Source organism: Nannospalax galili, unplaced genomic scaffold (genome assembly GCF_000622305.1).
Source record: "Nannospalax galili isolate Female #2095 unplaced genomic scaffold, S.galili_v1.0 scaffold278, whole genome shotgun sequence".
Lineage (NCBI taxonomy): Eukaryota > Metazoa > Chordata > Mammalia > Rodentia > Spalacidae > Nannospalax > Nannospalax galili.
Genome location: NW_008347536.1, coordinates 2,783,037 through 2,804,006, shown reverse-complemented (window position 1 = coordinate 2,804,006; position 20,970 = coordinate 2,783,037). Strand labels below are relative to the sequence as shown.

Sequence of the window (20,970 nt, the reverse complement as noted above, 5' to 3'; positions counted from 1 at the left end):
CTGTAGCAACCGCTAGGCTGATTACTGAGAGCTGAAAGACAAGAGTCACAGTAAAGAAACAGTATAGGAAATCCATTTGGGATGAGTCTTCACATGAATTACATTAGCTTCAAAGGAAATTAATGGCGTTCGAAGCTGAAGTTGTTAATTGGAAAAGGATTTTAATCCTGGTCATTTAAACCAGGGTGGAAGATGAAAAGTCCTAGAATCATCCATCATTTGACAGCTGGGAGTTTCACTGTGCTTTTTTAGCATATTTGAAAGAGTAATGAACAAAACTAGAAAGCTTTCTATTTAATTTAAGATGAAAGAAATAGGGCTCCCAAGGTCAATGCACACCCTTCCAAGTAATACCAATGGAGTCAGGCTGTTCTTTTCTCTACAGGCACTTGGCAGACAGAACTGCTGAGCTGGATCGAGTGAACAGAACCAACCAATGCTTGCAGGAGGACTGGGAACGGAGCGTTGCAATGAAGAAGCAGCGGGACCTGGAGGAAAAGGCTTTTGAGCGGTAAAACCTGATTGGAACCAGATGTTCTTTGTTTGCAAGAACTTTCGTGCATACAATCTTCTTGTGTATTTTCCTCTAATTCTGGGTGGGCAGATAAGTGCCAATTCCAGTTGATTAGTAGTGGCTGTCTAGAAAATTTTGTGGAGAAAGCAAGTCTGTGTTTAGTGAGAAATTCTGCTTTGATTGATTAGAAATGTCTGCCATGGATGAAGGGCTGGACATACTGTCTTGTATGTCAAGTGTTGACCAACCCTGCCCTGATCTTGGTGGTTTTACTTTGTGGAGGGTGGGATTCTTTTTGGAAAGAATACTTGGAAGTAGGGAGAGTGTTTCTGCTCTGAACTCTTCCAAAGCTTATGGATGGTTATTTAAAGGCACAGTGAAGGAAAGATTAACAATGGGAAAAATGAGAAAATGAGGTGTGCATCGTGGAGTCGTCGTTGTGGTGCCCCCCCCCCGCCCCCGACTGTATATTTACAAATCTGTCTTTGAAAATGAGCACTAACTTTGGAAAGGCTGCCAATCTTTGTCTTATTCTTTATTTGTAAAAGGGGAAAGTAAATTATTGCCCGACCAAACAAACACAGGAGTTTTAGACCTAAAAATAAAAAGGGAAAGTATTATACTTTGAAAAAAATGGAAATATTTTACAAATTTAGGGTAAGAGTTTATAAAATGTTAAAACCCAAATGAAGCAGACCCCATCTATGCAATTAGATTACTAAAACTGAATACAGCAAAATAACAGTTTAAATGACTAATTTTCATTTTTTTTTAGATTTTTTTCTTTTAATTTATGTATATGTGTATGTCTCCCAGTATGTGTATGCACGTATGCATGTGGGTGCCTGCGGCAGCCAGAGGAGGATGTCAGATGTCCCCCAGAGCTGGAGTTATAGGCAATTGTGAACCACCTCACATGGGTGCTGCAAACTGAACTTGAGTTCTCTGTAGGAGTAGCAAGAGTTGTTAATCACTGAGTGATCTTTGTAGCCTCAATATTTTTTTAAATTAGGACTCTTAATCTGTAACTTTTTCCTTTTAGATTTTCCTGTAAAGCATTTCTCACCTGTCTTCCAAATGGGTGGAACTATTTTTTTAAATTAATTTGTTATTTATTTTTATTTTATGTGTATGAGTGTTTTGTCTACATGTTTTAAGCACACCCATGTCATGAGGTGTCCTCAGAGGCCAGAGGATCCAACATCCTTTTGGATCCCTGGAACTGGAGTTATGGATAGTTGTTAGCTACCATGTGGGTGCTGGGACTTGAACCCAGGTCCTCTGGAAGAACAGTAAGTGCTCTTAACCACTGAGCCATCTCTCCAGCCCTGGAACTCATGTCATAACTATGTAAGTAAGAGAGATAACATGGAAAACAGGTTCAAAGGAGAGGTGGGGTTGTTTGATCTAGAGAAGAGGGAGGGAAGAGGGAATTAGAGAGTTTAAACTATTTTCTGAATGCTGTGGAAAAGCAGGCAAGAAGCAGTGATATTAATGCCAGCAAGATTTTATTTGGATTCAGAGGAATGCTTGGCTAACAAGATGATGAGAGACAGAGGAATCACAGGAAATAATATGAGCTCAAATTACACATTTGCTCCAGGGACATGATAGAGCAGATGTGCTACTTGGTGTCTTGGGCCAAGCTATGGTGGGCAGATACTCAAGCAGGCAGCAGATAGGAAGGAAGAAGGAAGTAGCTGGTGTAAAAAGAAAACCAAGCAAAAACAAAAGCAAGGGCCATGTGTATGGTGTCAGCTCATGCTATCCTCCGTCATTTCCAACACAATCCAGGTAGGTCTTACAGACCCCTTCCATCGTTATTTTTCCTTCTGAAGATACCACCCCCCCGATGTGTGTTCTTGTACATGCAGATGCATGTGCCCTTGAGTGCATGGGCCTGTGGAGGCCAGGGGTCAACATCAAATGTCACTCCTCAGAGGTCATCTACCTTGCATTTTGAGACAGAGTCTCTCACTAGCCTGGAGCTTGCTAATTAGGGTTAGCTAGGCTAAGCTGTCTGGTTAGCAACTGCCAGGGTACATGGGTTCAGGGGATCAAGCTCAGATCTTCATGCTTGCATGCAAGCACTTTACCGACAGCTCATCTCTCCAGCCCCGCAGACGCTTCTTTTCCAGAATTCTGCCCTTGCAGACTTTATTTGGATTCAGAGGAGTGCTTGGCTAACAAGATGGGGCATGGAAGCACACCTGACTGGCTTGCAGAACCCAGAACTGTCCAGGTGGAGAATGAGTCACTGCTGTCCTTCATCTCCACTTCCTGCTGCTTTTACCCTCCTCCTATTCTCCAGTTTCTCTCCCTTAACTCTCCAGAAGCACTGGCCTCTGGCCTCCTGGGAATTTTCTTTGCAAGTCAATCCTAATTCTTTGCAGGTGTTAGGTGTTACCAGTTAACCAGCAGTTTAATGGCTTGACCCCCACCCCCCACCCCACCAACCCCCCAAGCAAGGTCCTGGAGGAGTGAGAGGCAGCAGGCTTTGGGGGCTACCTTAGATGACTGGGTTATCATGGACTCAGTGTGCTCGTCTGCATTAGGTGTGTGTAGCTGTATGTGAAGGGAGAGACAGACTGCTGGGAAGGTACCAGGTCACAGCCTTTACTTTAGTGGAGATTTGGAAGCAGGGGATGTCAGAATATGGGCTGAGCTGCAGGTAGCAGGGGTGGTCAGAGCTTTGACAGCAGGGGCCAGGTATTTCTTTTCTCTCTGCCTTTAGGGACTTGGGGGACCCCTGCTGACACCTGCTTTTACTTTCCTCTTCTCAGGGCTTCAGACAAGCTGTTCCTCTTGGACCAGTGTGAGAAGTATGGGCGCTGCAGGCAGTGCCAGAGGCGGACCTCCAATGTGGGCGAGAGTAACGTGTGGCCCCTGAACAAGTTCCTGCAGGGCTCCCGGCTGCTTGTGTAGAACTCAAAGTTCCCTGGGGAACAGGAAACTATCTTTTACTTGTTTGGAGTGATTGAATATTTGATAAGTAAAAAACTATCTTTTACTTGTTTGGAGTGACTGAATATTTCAAGTGTGTATATTTGTACCTCAGAGGAAAAAAGGAGTGAGTGCTTTCAGTAAATTGCTTTTTAATCCCTTGTTGAATTCACATGGACAAATTATCCCCATCCTATCCTGCCTTTCTCTCATCCCTACTTATTCCTGAACTTGGCTCTGATGGTAGTGAAGGTATCTGAATGTTTTGGAGCTAGAACCCATTTCTGTGCGGTGTGGGAATGGAACCACTTTATGCTGGATGCTGAGGTGGTGATGACCCTGCTCTATGACACTTTTCCAAACTTCATCCTTTTTTTTTTTTCATCTGTAATGAATGTCATAATAAATCTTTTCCAAGTACCTGACTATGCATGATTATTGATAATGGTAAATCTTGTCCCCTTCCCCAGACTTAGACTTTTTATAAATATTTTTGAAAATTTCATACATTTATACAATGTATTTTGATCATAGTTATCCACCACTTTTTCCAATCCCCTTTAGTGTCCCTCCCATCCTTCTCAACTTCATGTTTGCCTTTTTTTGTTACTAATAGCTCCTTCAGTCCAATTAGTGCCTGAGTATGGGACCATCTACTGGGGCATGGACAACTTACCAGTGGCCACATCTTCAAAGGAGAATGGCTTTCCCCTTCTCAGCAGCTGTCAACTACCAATAGCTCCTATTCCAAGGGCGGGCCTCAGGAGTTTGTCCCCCATCCACGCTAGAATTTTGATTTGATTGAACTTGTGCAGGTCTTGTGCAGGTGACCACAGCTGTTGTGAGTCAGTTCCTCCCCCATCCATGCTAGAATTTTGACTTGACTGAACTTGTACAGACTTGTGCAGGTAACCACAGCTGCTGTGAGCCAGTGTGCACCAGTCATGTCATGTCCAGAAGTCAGTGTCTCACAGCTTTCTTTCCCATCTATCTGCTCTTACATTCTTTCCACCCCCTCTTCCTCAATGTTTCCTGAAAATGAGGGGAGGTTGATATAGCTGATTGATCCATAGCTTAGCACTCACAGTTACTTACACTCAGCATTTTGGCCAGTTATGGATCTCTGCATAAATCATTATTTACTGCAAAAAGAAGCTTCTCTGAGAGCAGCAAAAATTTCTGGGTGTAGACATAAATATTTAGAAGTCGCTTTGACAGCATAACCATTTAGCAAAATATGAACAGAAGGTTACCCATTAGAGCCTGTGATCTCCCCAGTCATGGGCTTTTAACCACATGAAATCCCTCCTGTGAAACAGGCCTCATATCTAATCTGAAAGCAGTTGCCTATCCCCATAACAGTCACGCCACTATTGCACCAATAGGTATATCTTGCCTAGCTAGTTGGTATTATAGCATTCAGGGTTCAGTGTTGGGTGAAATCACTGATGACTTTTCCTCAACAGCAGCCTGCATAGCACCTTCTGACACTATGAAAACTACCCAGAGGGGAGAAAGTTTTCAGATCAGTTCCAGCTTGATTTTTCTATGTCCCGCAACCAAATTATGTTGTATAGTCAGCAATAGGGTCTTACTATCTAGCTATGGTGGGCAGTTTCAAGAGCAATGATAATAGTCTGTGTTGTTTTGAGGAGCTCTCTGGGGCCTCCCTGATCAATAATTTGTAGGGCAGTATCCCATACCTGGCACTCAGATTTTCATTTCGATCCATATATTAATTGTACTTGGGTCCACGGGTAAAGGAGCTTGCTGCATAGTCTATGGATCTGAATTTGATCCTAGAACCCACATGATGGTAGGGAGGAAAGAACAGACTTCCACAAGTTGTCCTCTGATCATCACACCTATGGTGCCGTGTGTGTGTGTGTGTGTGTGTGTGTGTGTGTGTGTGTATGTGTGTGTAAGGTCTGGGTTCCATCCTCAGCACTGCATAAAATGGGTGGTGCACATCTATAATCTCAGCCCTCAGGAGGTGAAGACAGGAGAATTAAGAGTTCAAAGTTATCCTTGTCTACATAGTAAGTTCAATGCTAGCTAGAGTTACATGAAAACCTCTTCAACCCTAAAATAAGTCAGACTGAATTGAAAAAAAAAATCTAGTGTTTCCAAGAGTTAAAACACAAAGCACATGGATACAAGGCTGGGGGCCTTCTGCTCCTCCCTCCCATGTCCCAGTGTACCTCCCTGCTCCTCCCTCCCATGTCCCAGTGTACCTCCTTGCTCCTCCCTCCCATGTCCCAGTGTACCTCCTGCTTCCCTGCAGCCCCTAGCAGACCTCAGCTCCCATTCTCCATCCCTTCTTAGCCTCTCTTCCCTAGTGCCCCCTCCTTCAGCAGTAGTGGGGAGAGGGTGGGCAGTATTAGCTCTTGATCCACCCCTGCAATTGGGGAGGAGGGGTGTTTGTCACACTGGCTTTAAAAGAGAGGGCTTGTGATGCAAGGGCACCTGGCAGCATGTGGATTGGTCTCCTCAGGAGTCTCAGAGCTGCTGGCCAGGGGAGGCCTTGGTGTCCTTGGTGTCTCTTTATCACTGCCTGCTCCAGCCCCTGGGGCTGCTGCCTGTGTCACCTCCTGTGTTGCTTGCACGGAACTGACTATGATTAGGATGTCGCCTTTCAGGAGTAAACGTATTCCCTTCTGTGGTGTTCTTGGTCACACATTTGTGGAGTTTCTGAAAGGCCCTGGGATGTATTAGAAGTTGCTTATTACCTATTACTTTGGTTTGAAGTGTGACACTTTCCTGTGTTTTTCCAACACAAACATGAATGAGTTTCTACTAATCAACTGGACATTTAATATTTTGTCTTTTGAACTATCAACTTAATATTAGGGTGATTGATAATTATTTATATTGTGAGATTGATAAAATGGTGCTATGTCTTACTGTTAAGACAACCATATTTTGTCTCTGGGGAAGAATGGCTAGAGTTCTATGGGAGAAATAACTGGTTCATGTTTGGCTCACCAAGTCGCATAAGAGCTTAAACATCTGAATAGATGATGAATTGCAAGAGAGACTTCCAAGATGGTATAATAAAAGCAAGTGCATTTTTAAGAAAACCACAAGTTTCATAGTTTTGAGTCCACCATGTTATAACAATTCTAAATTTTATACATCTAATAACACGGGCCAAAATATATAAAGTAAATATAGTCAAAACTACAAGGAAGATTGAAAAGTTGACCATAGCTGTGAGAATTTTTTTACCAGTTCTCTTTAAGAAATAAATCAAGTAGACAAAAATTTGTAAAATGTAGAATTGAGGAAAATAACAAACTTAATCCCATGAACAAATAAAGGGCATCCAACTGTGTTAGCATACACACAACCTGAACTACTCTCTTAAATTTGATCATGCATTTGGCAGAATGCCACTCCCCAGCAAATTTAAGAATATTTAATTCACAACAAATTGAACATAATGATATTAAGAAAAAAGTATCTATATACTTTATGTAGACATATTTGGAGTTTTGAAAATCTTATGTCCAGAGCCTGCCACTTCTCTACATACAATAGATCATGGAAGCCCAAGAAATTGCCTACAATTAGGAAAATACGAAGAAACTTCAGGCATCATATGTTTAAAGATCTGAGGGAACTTTGAGAGGAATATGAATTAGGAGAATAGGAATTCCACAGAAAGGTAGCCTTTCTGAAATAGGCGGCCATTTTCCTTTCTGATTCTGAACATGGGATACAAAAGACCAGGTTTGGTTCTGAGGAAAAGAGAACTACAGCAGGGCTACTTATTTATTTATTTATTTATTTATTTATTTATTTATTTATTATTTATTTAATTTTTGGTCTTTTTGAGACAGGGTCTCCCTGTAGTCCCAGCTGGCCCAGAACTCACTATGTAGACCAGGCTGGCCTTAGAACTCACAGAGGTCCACCTGCCTCTGCCTCCCGAGTGCTGGGACTACAAGCATGCACCACGACACCTGGCTTTTAACAAGGCTATTTATTTTAAGGTGGTCATGTGGAGCTGGTACAAGAGATCAGACAATTAGAAAGCTTAGCCAGATCACTCCATCTGTTATAGGTTAGATTCCTCAGGAAACAGACATTAAGTCTCAGATTTTTATTCAGAGATTTACTGGGGGAGTCTTCACAAGGACTTACTGCTTAATTTTCTTCTAGAAACATAGTTTTAGTTTTTACATTTAGGTCTATGAGATGGGATAGTCTTGATTGAGTACTAGCACCAAGGGAGCTGATGCTGAAAGAATAAGACCTGAGCAAGAGGTGATTGATGGCTCTCCTAACTACTCTTCTAGAAGTCTAATAGCTCACCTAGCTTGTCACTGAGAGATAGTCATGTGGTACCTATCCGTTATGAGCAGTGGAATCCTGGCTGAGTGGCAGCAGGGGTAGGTCCCTAAACATGATTTATATAACGAAATGAGATTAGAAGCAGATATTCCAAAAGGTAATACTGGGTCACAAGCTCTTTCTCTATCTCTGTAGTGTGGGCTCTCTTGGACATATGGGAGGTAAAGGGTTTGACATAACTGGCCCAAGAGACACCCAGGACAGGCTGACATCACCTCTATAAGAAAGCTGCCCTAAGTTGCTCAACTACTTCAAAGGGTGGAAGGGAGTGTATGTTCAGAGCTCGGAAAATGAGATCAAGTCTTCCTTCGGACTCTCTGTGGTGTCCCCTCTCATTGCCCTTCTTTTTCCTTATTCTCTGGCAAGCTGACCCTTCCCACCCACATTTCTCTATTTTTCCTTTCAGTAATGACAGAAAGGAATGTCAAATACTTAGCAACTCATAAGGCAGTGAGCATTCCTGACTAGTGAGCAAGCTGCCCTAGCCGCTCAACCCTTACACCCAGATGGTTCTTGGAGGGAATGTATTCCTCAGACAGGGATTGAACTCCCTCATGGGAGGACCACATTTTCTGGTGGGTGGCTCTGATTACATTTCTTGAGACTCGATGACTTAACCCCTCCTTTAGTCCTGGGATTCAGTGCAAGCATGGCTCTCCCTGACCCTTCTTTGTGTCCTCATAGGAGATGTCCTCTCTTCTTTGAGCATGCTGACTTTGTATGAACATTTCATGGACATAACACTTTCTCTTATGAAAACTGAATTGTGTCCAATATACCAGCGCTCTATAAAAGTAGGATTCTAGGCAGAATTCTGTATTTCCCATAAAACTTAGTTAACAGCAACTAATGAATGAAGAAATGTTTGGAGAGGAACTCAGAAAAACTGAACATCCAAGGACCCCCAGGAGCAAGCTATTATTCACTGTGTGCCTCAGCATGTCCCCTCATAGCAGAATACTCAACTAATTGACAAACAAATCAATGAACAAAAATAACCACAGTGACAAGGTTGGCCATTTTGGAACCATTTATATTATATTTCTTCGGTCAGCCCCCCAAAACCCCGAGTGCATTAGACTGTCTGAATATTCATAGCTTCCTTGGGCCAACTGTAGCTGTCCAGTGTGAAGGAGTCATAGTCTGGAGTATAGATGAGAGACCTTACAAAAGCCTCCTTGTCCTTGGGCTCTGGATAGTAGGAGGCCAGGTTGTGTTTATACGCATAGTCGAGGACCTAGGGAAAAACATGTTTGGCTGAGGATCTAGCTCTTTGCGAAAAGCTGCCTTGAAATCCCTTGCTTGGCAGCCAGGGCGTGGGACTATGCCCTGAAGCACCAGACAGGGTCACCCATGAAACCACTGGACAGCAAGGATTTAAACTTTCTACCTAAATAGTACTTGCTACTTTTCCTAAGAGGCTAGTAGTCCATCTCTCCCAGAGAACAGTGAGAAAGGTCCATATCCAGTGCCCAGGCCCAGGGCCAAGAGACCCAGTCTAAATTCTGCCTGCTTCTAATTTCCTGTGGTTTCCAACCATGATATTATACTTGACGAGCCTCAGTTTATTCATAACAGAGTAATGATACCTTTCTTAAGTGATGTGAAGATAAAATTAGGAAACAAGTATATAGCCCTCACAATCCTTCCCCATGTGGGTTGAAGAAACTGAATTGGATGGCCATCCTGCACGCTGTTCTCTGGGTATTTGATTTGGCTTCAAAAGAATGTGAATAAATAACACCCAAAGGAAAGGACTGGACAGGATGGGCTGGAGTATGATCTGGATTGCTGGACTTTAGGACTGACTCTTGAGGGTTCCTGCACTGGACAACTCATGGTGAACATGTATTACTGTGTAGTGCATTTTCTGAAATTATTCTTTTAAGTTATAGACAATAAAACACACACTAATGGAAATAATAGAATAATAATTCCGCGATGCACCCATTATCCTGCTTTGATAATGATTATTTGAAAGTCCATCATGTCTGCATATCTCTTTCTTTGAGCTGGATCATCCCACCACCCCTTGAAGAGCCCACTCTGAAAGAGGTCTCTACTCTGGCCAGGCAGGAACTGGGTGTGAAAACCTCTCATTTTTTTTTTTAAAGTTTTTTATGTTCACAGAACACATCTTTATTTAGTCTAGTTCTTTCTATCACAATGTCCTTTCATTCCTTCATAATCACTTAGCTTTCAGACCCTTCATTGATGGGGCCATGCCACAGCCAGTTAGGCTTTAACACACAGCTCCTTAGCCCTGCTCAGCCCACCATGCACCCTTTACAAATATCTGGACAGGCACGTGTTCACATCGCTTCCATGACTGTGACAGGCAGGAAAGTGCAGTGTCCACTGCCAGTCCACCATGTTCCCTATGCTGTACTTCAGGACGGCCCTGCACAACAGTCTGCTACAGAGCAACTGGTCTGTAGATGTTCTTTCCAGGGTGGCCATCATTGGGAAACACTGTTCTCTTTGAATCGTCAGAGGTCTGGGAGAGAGGAACTACTGACCCCTTTGGATAAGGGGCAACCTAAGGTTGAGGGAAGTGAAAAGATTGGGCCAAAGTTACGTGTTGATTGGCAGAACAGGGACTCTGAAGCCCTCCCCAGTCCTTCCTACGATGCAATGCAAGCTGACCTTTCTTATAAATGGGTGATTATGATTCACTTAAAAAAAGTTCCACCCACATTCTGGTTCACAAGACCATGTGCTCCGATGACCTTTCTGCCTGATGTTTGTGGGGGAAGTCTGGAACTTTCCTAGAACTGGTCTGGGTGGGTGTTTGGAATGGGACTCAGGCTGTGAGCAGGCAAGAATTTGTCATCCAGCCTTTTGGTTTCAAGCAATAAAGATGAAGGGGCTTAGAATATTTCCACAGCTGCCATCCCTTTAGCTCTCCCGCAGTCACAGCAAGTAGTTGAGTCTTACTACCCATATTGTAGGGGTTGGGGTGGGATGTGCCTTACTTTGACTGCAATTCTCAGAGAGACATCTCGGATGGTGCTGAGTGGTGGGTACAGTCTCCCCTGAGACAGATGCTGTTCAGAGACCTCTTGGGCAATTTGCTGGAGAGACAGGTGAGAAAGAGAGGTGGGAGAGGGAGAAGTAGAAGAGGAGGGTGAGGAAGAGGAAGGGGAGAGGAGAGAGAGAAGAGAGATAATGCTTAATCTTAGGCTTAAACAAGGACACTTCTTTTGTACTAAGTCTGGCTGAGGTTTAAAACAGCATGGGGCTCTTTGAATTCTAACGGGAAATTACTAAGACCAAGATGAATAAACCTATGACTTGCAAAGCAAAGTCTATGTCCTTTGGTTGGTCACAACCTGTTACACAGGGATCCCTGGGTCCCAGCATTTTCCCACCTGCTTGGTTATCATTCTGGGTGGCCATTTAAGCAAACTGTTGTCTCTATGTTTAGGGCTCCATGCATTTTCCTTTTCAGCATTGTTCCTGGTCTGATGTCAGGGTTGGGGTGGGGTGGGTATTAGAGAGAAGAGAGGAGAAATCCAGGGCCCTTTGGACTTAAAGACTTGGTGGTGAACCACAGGCCCTATTAAAAGCACCTGAGGGAGGGAAGAGAGTGGTACCTCTGCTGTCAGGAGGAAGATCTCATCTGGGATATGCCGAATCCTGCTGGCAATGACTCCCAGTGCTACCCCAGGGAACACATAGGCATTGTTTCCCTGCCCAGGGGTGAATGTCCTGCCATCTTCCAGCGTCACACTCTTAAAAGGACTTCCACTGGCAAAGATCGCTCGTCCCTGGAGGCAGGAAGAAAAGCAGAGTTGGAACTTGGAGGCTGGTTTGGGGCAGTTACTACAGCCTAGTCTTATCTCTCAAATGGTGGCCTCATCTCCATCCTCTCCCAAGTGTCCAGAACTGTGGTATGGAATTGACAAGTAATTTGTTTGACCAAAAAGCTCAGCTCCACTTTCCTTCCAGATTACTGACAGCGGAGGTCATAGTACCTCTTTACTTGACACCTCCTGGGAAAGCCAACCCAGGGCAGTTGCCTAGAGTAGATGGAAGCTTTGGGTTCTGGCCAAAGCACTATGTGGTGGGAACTTTGAACAGTGTAGCATCATGATAAGTGATTGGGCTTTGGAATCAAACCAAGGTTTGAGGACCAGCTCTGTTCTTTGTTAGCTCAGTGATGTTAGGTAGTTGTTTCATCTTTCTAAACCTCAAATTTCTCACAACGGTGGAGAATTTTTTCACCCTTGTAGGGTTACTGGTAGTAACTGTCACTATGTCCTCTCAGCTGGGGAGAGGAAGGACTCCCCGCTGACCTCGGTGACCCGGTAGCACTTCTCAGCTGTGCACTCGGCCTTGCTGGTGGGGTTGCTCAGGGCAAAGATGATAGGGCGCTCGTGGAAGGAGGCCATGTCCTTCAGAATCTGCTCCGTGAAGGCTCCTGCGATGGCGGCAACACCTATAGGGAAAAGGGGGGAGTAGTGGGGATGCCTACTCTGTATAAACACCCCATTCCTCTCCTGGTGGCACTGGTGAGGGAACTGGGTACCCCATGACAGACTTGGGAATCTTGGGGATGGTATTTGCTGAAAGGAGTGAGGGAGCAACAGGGAGAAGAGGCTTTTTGCTTGAGCTTTATGAGATCCTGTGTTCATTCCAGGGAGACCACTGGTCCACTTCAGGTCTCGGATAGTTAAGATGTACCTTGAAAGCATTCCAGAGCCTTGCCATCTAAAGCAGGCTGTTCCTCTAGCACGGGGATAGGTGCCAGGGTGTTGGAGTGGGGGTGGGGGGAGTGCACATCTCCTGGTTAGAGATCAGCACTGTGCCTTTCCACTATTACTGTATCATTCTGGGTCGACAAGTCCCAATTCTGTCACCTCATTTCTATGGTTTTTAGACAGAAGTCACCCAATAAAATGTTATGGCATTGAGTTCGACATGGACTAGGGGAAGCAGCTGGGTTTCCATAGGTTACTTTGGTCTTCTCATTAAGCCTCAGTCCCTCCATCTGCAAGTCAAGAGGGTTAACTGGCCTGGGGAGTGGGTCACTTCTGCCTCCTACCTATAATGGCGGTGGGCTTCACCAGTCTCACCACCTCCTCCAGGGACTTCACTTCAGGATGGTCTTGAGCAAACAGCTCCTTTTCATGGTTCAGGTGGCTCCTCCCCTGTAGGAAAAAAAAGAAATATGAAGCACCTGTGGTGCAGAGGGCCTACTGAGCAAGACTGATGCATTGGGAATTTCTGACAGTTTTCCCTAATGAGACTTATGTGTTGATTTGAGCCATCAGAAGTGTTGAGACCCATGCCCTTGATCAAATTTCCCAGTAGAACCTAAGGTGGAACTGAAGTGAGTGTGCACACGTACACACACACACACATACACACACACACACACACACACACACACACGTGTGTGTGTTTCTTGAACCTGAGCCACAAGAGAATCTAGGAATTATTTTTAAAAACTAATGCTTTTTTGATTCCCCTACCTCCCTTCATGTCCTCTATTATGTTTTTTAAAATGCCTTTGAGCCTCATTTGTATTCCCCACATACTCTTGGTCGTGGAGCCATTCCCTGGAGCATGGTCAATCTAACCAGCGTTGCACCCTTAATGAAAACCTTCCTCTCTCAGAAGCTACCAGTTGCCAATAGTTCTTCAGCTAGGGCTGGGGTTGCTTCTGCCCATGTCCCCTCCACGCTGAGATTTTTGTCTGGCTTGGGCTTGCACAGGTCTTGTGCATGCTGTCACAAACATCGTGGGTTTGTATGTTAACCTGCCTGCTGCATCCGGACAACATGTTTCCCTTGTATTTATCTTCTACCACCGGCTCTTACAATTTTGTCACCCCCTTTTCTGTAATAATCTCTTAGTCTTGGGAGGAGTGGGTATGATGCAAGCATCCATTTAAGGCTGAGCATAAATCAAAGCATAAACCATAAATCACAGTGCATAGAACATTTTTTGAGCTGTTGTGGTCATGGCTTCCTCAGCGTGGACAGAAAGGCCCTTAGGAAATTCCTTAGTCTTGTCAAGTCCCTTGACCACAAGATGTGCAGTCCACAGGCCCAGGTGAAGTGCAGGGGCTTGAGCCTTCTAGGGTCCGTGAGCTAATGTGAATATATTTAGTAATATTCACTGACCTTCTAGTGAGTAACACTGAGCTGAGCTCTAGGATAAGCTTCAAATAGCTGTCTGTTCATGACCAGCTCCAGATTTTTTCCATTTCCTCAAGGAGAAGTCCCTGAGTGATGGGCTGGCAGGAGTGCTGGTAAATGAGCACAATCATTTATTTTTTCTTTCTGAAAATTCTATTTTTGTGTGTGTATGAGTGTTTTATCTGCATGTATGTAGGTGTACCATATGTGTACAGTGTCTTCAGAGGCCAGAGGAGGGCATCAAGTCCCCTGGAACTAGAGTTACAGATGATTGTTAACTGCTCTATGGGTGCTGGGAAGCAAACCTGGGTCCTCTGCAAGAGCAACCTGTGCTCTTAACTGCTGAGTCATCACTCCAGCCCCAGAATACAACAATTTTTGATGACTCCTGCTGGCCTCCCGAGTACCAGAGTCAAGATGTTGGCCCTATAGCTTCTTGGTTATAGATGAGCTCCTTGGGTGAGCAAAACGATGTTGGAAAATGAGCAAGAAGGAAGAGTCATCAGGTTTTGGTAACCTATACCTACGAGCAGATTATTCTCTTGAATGAGGTGGGAAGATGAATCTCTAGGCCCAAGTTCCTTTCAGCAGAAATATGGCTCCATATAGAGGAAGAGGAAGGCCAGCTTCTGCTAAGGTCTTTGCTGTTTTTGGTGCATGACCCCATATGCTTTTGAATCCCCATTTACGCTATCATGTTAACTCTCCCACTGACATCTTATGTTAATGGAATTCTGAAAGATCATAGCACGGAGCTCTCAGTGACGTCCTAGGGGAAGGGCCATCCCAGTTGTGCCCCTCACTATTCTCAGCAGAAGTTGAGCTTTTCTTATTCATTCATCATTTCACTCACACCTAACATATTACGCACTTACATGTGCTAGGCATTGGCATCAAGACTAGTTGAGTAGAGAGACATACAAGTCAAAGCATAACCGCTCTACAAAGTGGTAGGTGCAGCGTAGGGGAGGGCACGCAGCTATGAAAATTAATTGAGATCTAGATGCTCTGAGAAAGCTTCTTGGAAGAGGTAACATGCAAGCTCAGTCGGAAGGTAAGGACTGGAATCTGGGAATCAGTTGAAGATTGAGATGGGTTAGTGGAAAAAGGCAGAACACTTGAGGCAGAACAAAATGTGCAAAGATGTGGGAGAGTGAAAGATGTGACTTTTGGAGAACTATGATTCAATATGGCTGGAAGTTAACACAAGGCAGGAAGTAGTGTTCAGATGTTTTACACACACACACACACACACAAGCACACACACACACACACACACAGAGCTTTTGGACAAGAGTAATTGAGGCTTCAGCCATTGCCGTCGTTTTACTTTCCATTCTAAGTACTTTGCCCAACAGAGAACTCATTCTATTCAGTTCTTAGCAACTCTATGTGTCAGGATAGCTCTAGAACTCCAGGCCAACAATACCTTGACGATCAGACCTTTGGAATCCACCATCCAGATCTTCCTTGTGGCCTCTGCCTTGGGTATGCCTTCCTTTTCTAGGGCCATGACAAGGAGGTGGGCAATGCCCATGGCTGCCTGGGAGGTACCACAGGGAGGATGTTTAGTCACAAAGCAAACAGTAGCTCAGCACATACCAGAGGCTTCACCAAAACAAGCCCCTCTTCTTTTCCTTAGCCCTACAACCCAAGGAGGCACAGTTTAACCCTTGTTTTGAGAAACTCAGATGTTGATGCTGAGGAAATTGCAATGGTCAGAATTCCATGTGAACTACTTCCTCTTCCCAGAGCCCCAGAACTCCTCCCTTCTTTAATACTTCTCTATCCAGTCTTATTCTTCTATTGGGAGAGAGGTAGGGACCCTCTCACAGCACGTACCTCACCTGCACCCTGGAAAACAAACACATGATTGGAGAGCCTGTTCTTGGTGATTCTCAGAGCAGCCAGGATCCCTGCCACAGCGACAGAGGCTGTGCCTGCAACAGAGTGGACTGCATCAACCTTTGGTTTCTAGCCCGCAACCCACAAGTAAAGACCTGTGACAGAGTTCCCAACATCTAGGACCTGTAGGAAAGAAGCAACTTTTCTTAGCCCTTATAAAAGTCTAATCTGCAGGCATGCAGGTTTTAGAGAAAATCTGTGCCTCCCTTCCGCTCCCCTCTCCCCTCACTTTAAATATCTATTCCTCTTAGGAACAGTCCTTGGAATTGTCGATCTTCTCTGGGAGAGATAATCATCTAGCCAGGCGCTGCTACTGCCCTTATTCATAAATGTAGTAATGGGATAAATGTAATTTAATAGATGCCCAAAAAGTATGATTCCCATAAAATTACCCATTTAAGGGATAAAGACATATTTTAAAAAGAGGCATGAAGGAACCACGAGATACTAAATGACTAGGTACAGAACACATGGGTCTTTCACCACTTTATCCGATAACCCATTCACGTAATTTTTGTTTCCTGTGTCTTCAACTCTGTGCCCAGCTGGGTTAGAGTCCTTAATTCCCGAACAGAAATGCTTCCATTGGGAATCATAGCATGCTTCCATTGAATTGGGACTTGAGACTGCCCTCGGGATTCTCTATGCACTAAAGAAGTGTTGCCTTTTTGGCTATATGGCTTGATCCTGATAACCAAGAGGAAATTGGGTGTCAGAGCATACTGGGAGCCAAGGCATCATCTGGGGGTGTCTTAATACTTCCACATTCAGTAGTAAATATTAATGAATATGATGACAACCAAAGATAGGCAGGACTACTGAGGATCCAGGGCCTTCACAAATGAAGGATTGGGTCCTCCTATCCTGGGAGGAACCACGGCCTGCAGAAGTCCTGTTTGAGGACAAGAAAACATGGAATAGAAGGTTGAGGAAGAATTTTATGGGCACCAGTGATCTTATGACTGGCTAAAGAAGCAAGCAACCAGCCGTGTATGCTTCTTTTTTGACTCTATGGCTATGGATGATGGATTACATTAGCTAATTCCCTCTCCCTTCTCTTTCCCTTTATATGTATATTTGGAAGTTAATGCTACACTCTCATCTTTGAGTAGCAGAATTTTCAACTGTGACTGTGTTGTAAGGGCAGTTATTTCTTCCCAGAGATGGATAGTGTGACTCTCTTGCAGTGATGGATAAGTTAGTGTTGAGACTCTGTCTCTTCTCATTTGGGGGAGAAGGTGAGAATGTCTTCCTTTGTTGGAGACAGGTCCATGCTGTTAGAGTTGATTTTGTTGTCTGGAAACATGTGGAATTATGTGCAAGGATACTGAATAGCCAAGATGAACTGTACCAATGAACAAGTCACTTTCTTCCCTCCTAATCCACCCTTTACATAGTTTGATCTGCAAACCTCCAAGAGGCTCTATGCTGAGATCTGCCGAAGGAGGCAATGCAGAGTAACTAACTGAAAGGCTAGCTGAAGAAGGAATTCTTCTTTTCAGCATTGCCTGAGTCTTATGACATTGCAGGTAAAATGTAGGACATTTAATACAAATAGAATTTTAGATAAACAAAATTATTTTTTTGCATAACTATGTTCCATTCAACACTAATATATTTTTTGAAAGTATTCAGTTCATGTTGGAATTTAACAGTGTGCCCTGAGTTTTGCTTTTGATCTATCGAGTAACCCCACAGCCTTGAATCACCACCTCCACAGTGGCAGTTGGCAGTTGAAGCCCGTGCGCAACTCATCGGTCCGTCATTTAGAGCACTAACCTCACAGCCGGCCCATCAACACGCCAGGCGGCTGCCTCCTCTCCTTTGTTTCTTGGCCTCAGGGGATGGTAGCAGAGTCATTGTGTTTCTTTTCTGCTTTTCAATTCTCTAATACACAATTCACAATTCTTTGTATTAAGTGCACTCTGTCTAAGCAGCTGGTACAGACCCTGACTGACACCAAGAGCCCACAGTAAAAATGTAATCACAGTTGTCTGTTATGGTCAAAGAAAAAAAAGGAAAAGAAATTAAAGTGGGACTGTGGTATGGGCGTGTGGGTTTCACGGAGCGCCAGCTGCTGGACGTGGCACCGGTCTCCCTCGCACGCTGGGGGGACGTGGGGTGGGTCGCGCACCAAGTCTGCTGAGACTTTCCGCTACTGGGCCTGTAGGCTCTCGAGGACCGCTGTCAGCTACCCGGTGGGTTCCGTCCCAATCTACCGAGCACTCCCTCTGTGTTTGAACGAGGGGAGGTGCGGGACAGCGAAAGCAGGGTCTTCGTGAGTGGATGACGGAAGGATAGCTCCCCTCCGGGGAGACTGGATCACAGGATTTAGTGTTACAGCTTCAGACAAGTGACTTAGCTCAGATCTCAGTGATTCAGCTCCAGCTTTACTGGGGTAAAACTAGGATTATTTATAGTGTGGAGACAGTAGAAAAAGCCTTAGCTGATAGGTGCTCCTGGAATGCTTCATTTACATAGGGCTGTGGGCTTCTATCAGGCTATCAGACAATGCCTGATTAAAGCCTGGTAGCTTCTGTGCTGGAGGGCATGTATCTGTGACAGGCATTTCAAAAGTAAGTCAGGGAGGAGAGCAGAAGGCGCCCCGCTGAGAAGGGGAGTCTCCCCATTTGCGCTGAGCTGGCTTGCGGCTATCCGGACATGGGGAGACTGCTACCCTAAACAGCAGGGGTCCCCAACACTGTGGGACTATTATGGCTATGAAAACGATGTTATCTAGGGCCAGTGAAGGAGCGATGAAAAGTAAGAGGCTTCAGCACTTTTCACCTTATCCGGCTACATTTTTTTTTAAAGAAGAAAACTATTTCCCCCATAGAAGTCCAATTTATAAAATGTTTTTGCCCTTTGACCTCATACTTCTCCTTCTGGAAATCTATGTATGGAAAAATCTGAAATTCTGAAATACATGTACCAGAACATCTGAGATAGTGTTACTTACAGTATAGGACTTGAAAGAATGGAAACATCTAGCATGGGCATAATGGTGAAGTAAACTGGTTAGTGCAGGCATTCAGCAGAAGATTTGCAGACACTAAAAATGCTTGTTAGTGCCTGGCGCGGTGGCGCACGCCTTTAATCCCAGCACTTGGGAGGTGGAGGCAGGTGGATGTCTGTGAGACTGAGACCAGCCTGGTTTACTCAGGGAGTTCCAGGACAGCTGTGGCTACAGGGAGATCTTGTCTCAAAAACAAGCAAACAAACAAAAAGAAAAACAAAAGCTCATTATGTGGCTAGGGAAATGGCTCAGTGTGTAAACCACTTGAGGTTCAAGCATGAGGACGTGAGTTTCTGTCCTGAGCGCACACATGAAAGCTGGGCATGGTGGTGTGGGCTAGTAACCCCAGTGCTTAAGGACAGAGCCAGGAGGATCCCAGAGACTTACTGGTCAGCCAGTGTAGCTGAAATGGTGAACTCCAGGTTCAGCAAGAGACCTGTCTCAAAAAATAGATGGAAGCAATAGAGAAAGACACCCAGTGTCAACCTCTGGCCTACATACATGTATACATGGAGCACACACCTGCACACACATATGCACAGACCTTCATTTGTTATGAAGATTATATCATAACATAGAAAATGCTATCAGTAAGTAACTAACATCAGATATTTTTCTAAGTGCCTTATATGTATAAAGATATTTATTTATTTAATCCTCCTTATTATTCTCATTTTACAGACCAGGGAAATGAGATACAGAGCAGATCACATAACAAACAAGATTTGAACCCAAGAAATCAGGACCTAGGGCCTGTACTCTTAATGACTAACTTTTGCTTCATCAAGCCTGCTATAAAGAAAGCCTGAAAGAGCCTATATACCATGATCCTAATCATAATAACCCCCCACAGAAAACCCAGAGAGAGCCACAAAATACTCATGGTTGCAGGGTAGGGTATGAGAGAATCTCCGTGAGGGAATTTTCAACCTCCTTTTACGACTTCATGCATCCTTTGACCAGAGGTAAAAGTTATTTAAGATTCTCTAAACAGGCCAGTCACTTAAAAATAAAACACAACAAAACATTTTTGTGTATATGTGGTGTGTGTGTGTGTGTGTGTGTGTGTGTGTATCTGTGTGTACATGCACGTGGAAGCCAGGGTTGATGTCAAGTGTCTTCCTTCATCTCTCTCCACATTACATGCTGAGGCAAGGTCTCTCACGGAACCCAAAGAGAGCCTTCTTGGCTGGTCTAGTCAGCTGGCTGTGGGGATCCCTTTTCTCTGCCTCCCTATGGCTAGAATTGCCGGTGGGCCATCTTGCCTGCCCAGCATTGACTTGAGTCTCAGGGATCTGAGCTCTAGTTCTCACATTTGTTCTACTCACTGAGCTCCCCCCTCACATGATTTGTGTTTACAAGTTACTGTGTAGATTGCAGGAAACAAAAACACAAGAAACAAGAAGAAAGGCATCCAGTCCCAAGCAGTTAAGTTGGATGCATCCTTCTGGGCCCTGTGTGTACACAGCGTTCCATTTTAAGTAACTGGGAATGTACTGTATATGTCATGCTTTTCTGCACAGTATGGCTATTGAAAACTCTAAACCACATATTTTGATAAACAAGAATACATACATCAATTCAATCTTTTAGAAAAAAACATTCCCCCTTTCTTGGGGTCAAAAATGTTGATAGAATGGCCCAATTGCAGAGAATCGCACTATCAGTCAGCCACTTCCCTCCCTCCTGGGGGACTGTTTGTTGAGACAGCCTGTTTCCCAAGACAGCCTGTCTTCTTGAGCAAATGGTCCCAAGAAGAGATCATAAACCCTCTGTCTCTCCAAATAAACCAGAGCAAACGGTGCCAGGAAGAAGGGGGCCACAAGGGGCCCATAAACATCTCAAGAGTTTCCCTGATCTGCACATAGTTAGCTATCCACAGCTACATCCAATATAAGCCCAACGGCACCTCCCTCTGGGGCAGCAGTCACCTCCAGTGTGTGAAAGGCTGCTGTCCCTCACTGAGGTGCTTCAATAAACTCAGTCTTGCCTGAGGTTAGGTATGGTCTCCTGCTTTCTCCCCTATTGTTCCTGCATTCTATGCCCCAAAACCCAACAAATGTCACACAAGACAAAAATGGCAACATGCT

At 44.5% G+C, this 20,970-nt stretch overlaps 2 protein-coding genes across 6 annotated transcripts in view; one reads left to right on the top strand and one right to left on the bottom strand.

Annotated features, from left to right (window-relative positions):
- Ccdc81 (coiled-coil domain containing 81) overlaps nt 1-3,524 on the top strand; it is a 54,598-nt gene extending 51,074 nt beyond the window's left edge. For all 4 annotated transcript variants that reach the window (XM_029568879.1, XM_008844137.3, XM_029568880.1 and 1 more), the window contains 2 exons: nt 386-511; nt 3,298-3,524. In XM_029568879.1, the coding sequence (XP_029424739.1) occupies nt 386-511; nt 3,298-3,439 (268 nt within the window). In that variant the 3' untranslated portion in view covers nt 3,440-3,524. The remainder of the gene's footprint in view (nt 1-385; nt 512-3,297) is intronic.
- Nucleotides 3,525-8,825: 5,301 nt separating this feature from the next.
- The window catches only part of Me3 (malic enzyme 3), a 222,268-nt gene continuing 210,123 nt past the window's right edge, over nt 8,826-20,970 (bottom strand). The window contains exons 8-14 of one of the 2 annotated variants that reach the window (XM_008844136.3): nt 15,802-15,899; nt 15,389-15,502; nt 12,861-12,966; nt 12,112-12,254; nt 11,410-11,583; nt 10,789-10,887; nt 8,826-9,050 (exon numbers count right to left, since the gene is read on the bottom strand). In XM_008844136.3, the coding sequence (XP_008842358.1) occupies nt 8,889-9,050; nt 10,789-10,887; nt 11,410-11,583; nt 12,112-12,254; nt 12,861-12,966; nt 15,389-15,502; nt 15,802-15,899 (896 nt within the window). In that variant the 3' untranslated portion in view covers nt 8,826-8,888. The remainder of the gene's footprint in view (nt 9,051-10,788; nt 10,888-11,409; nt 11,584-12,111; nt 12,255-12,860; nt 12,967-15,388; nt 15,503-15,801; nt 15,900-20,970) is intronic. The other variant, XM_008844135.3, reaches the window with a different exon arrangement.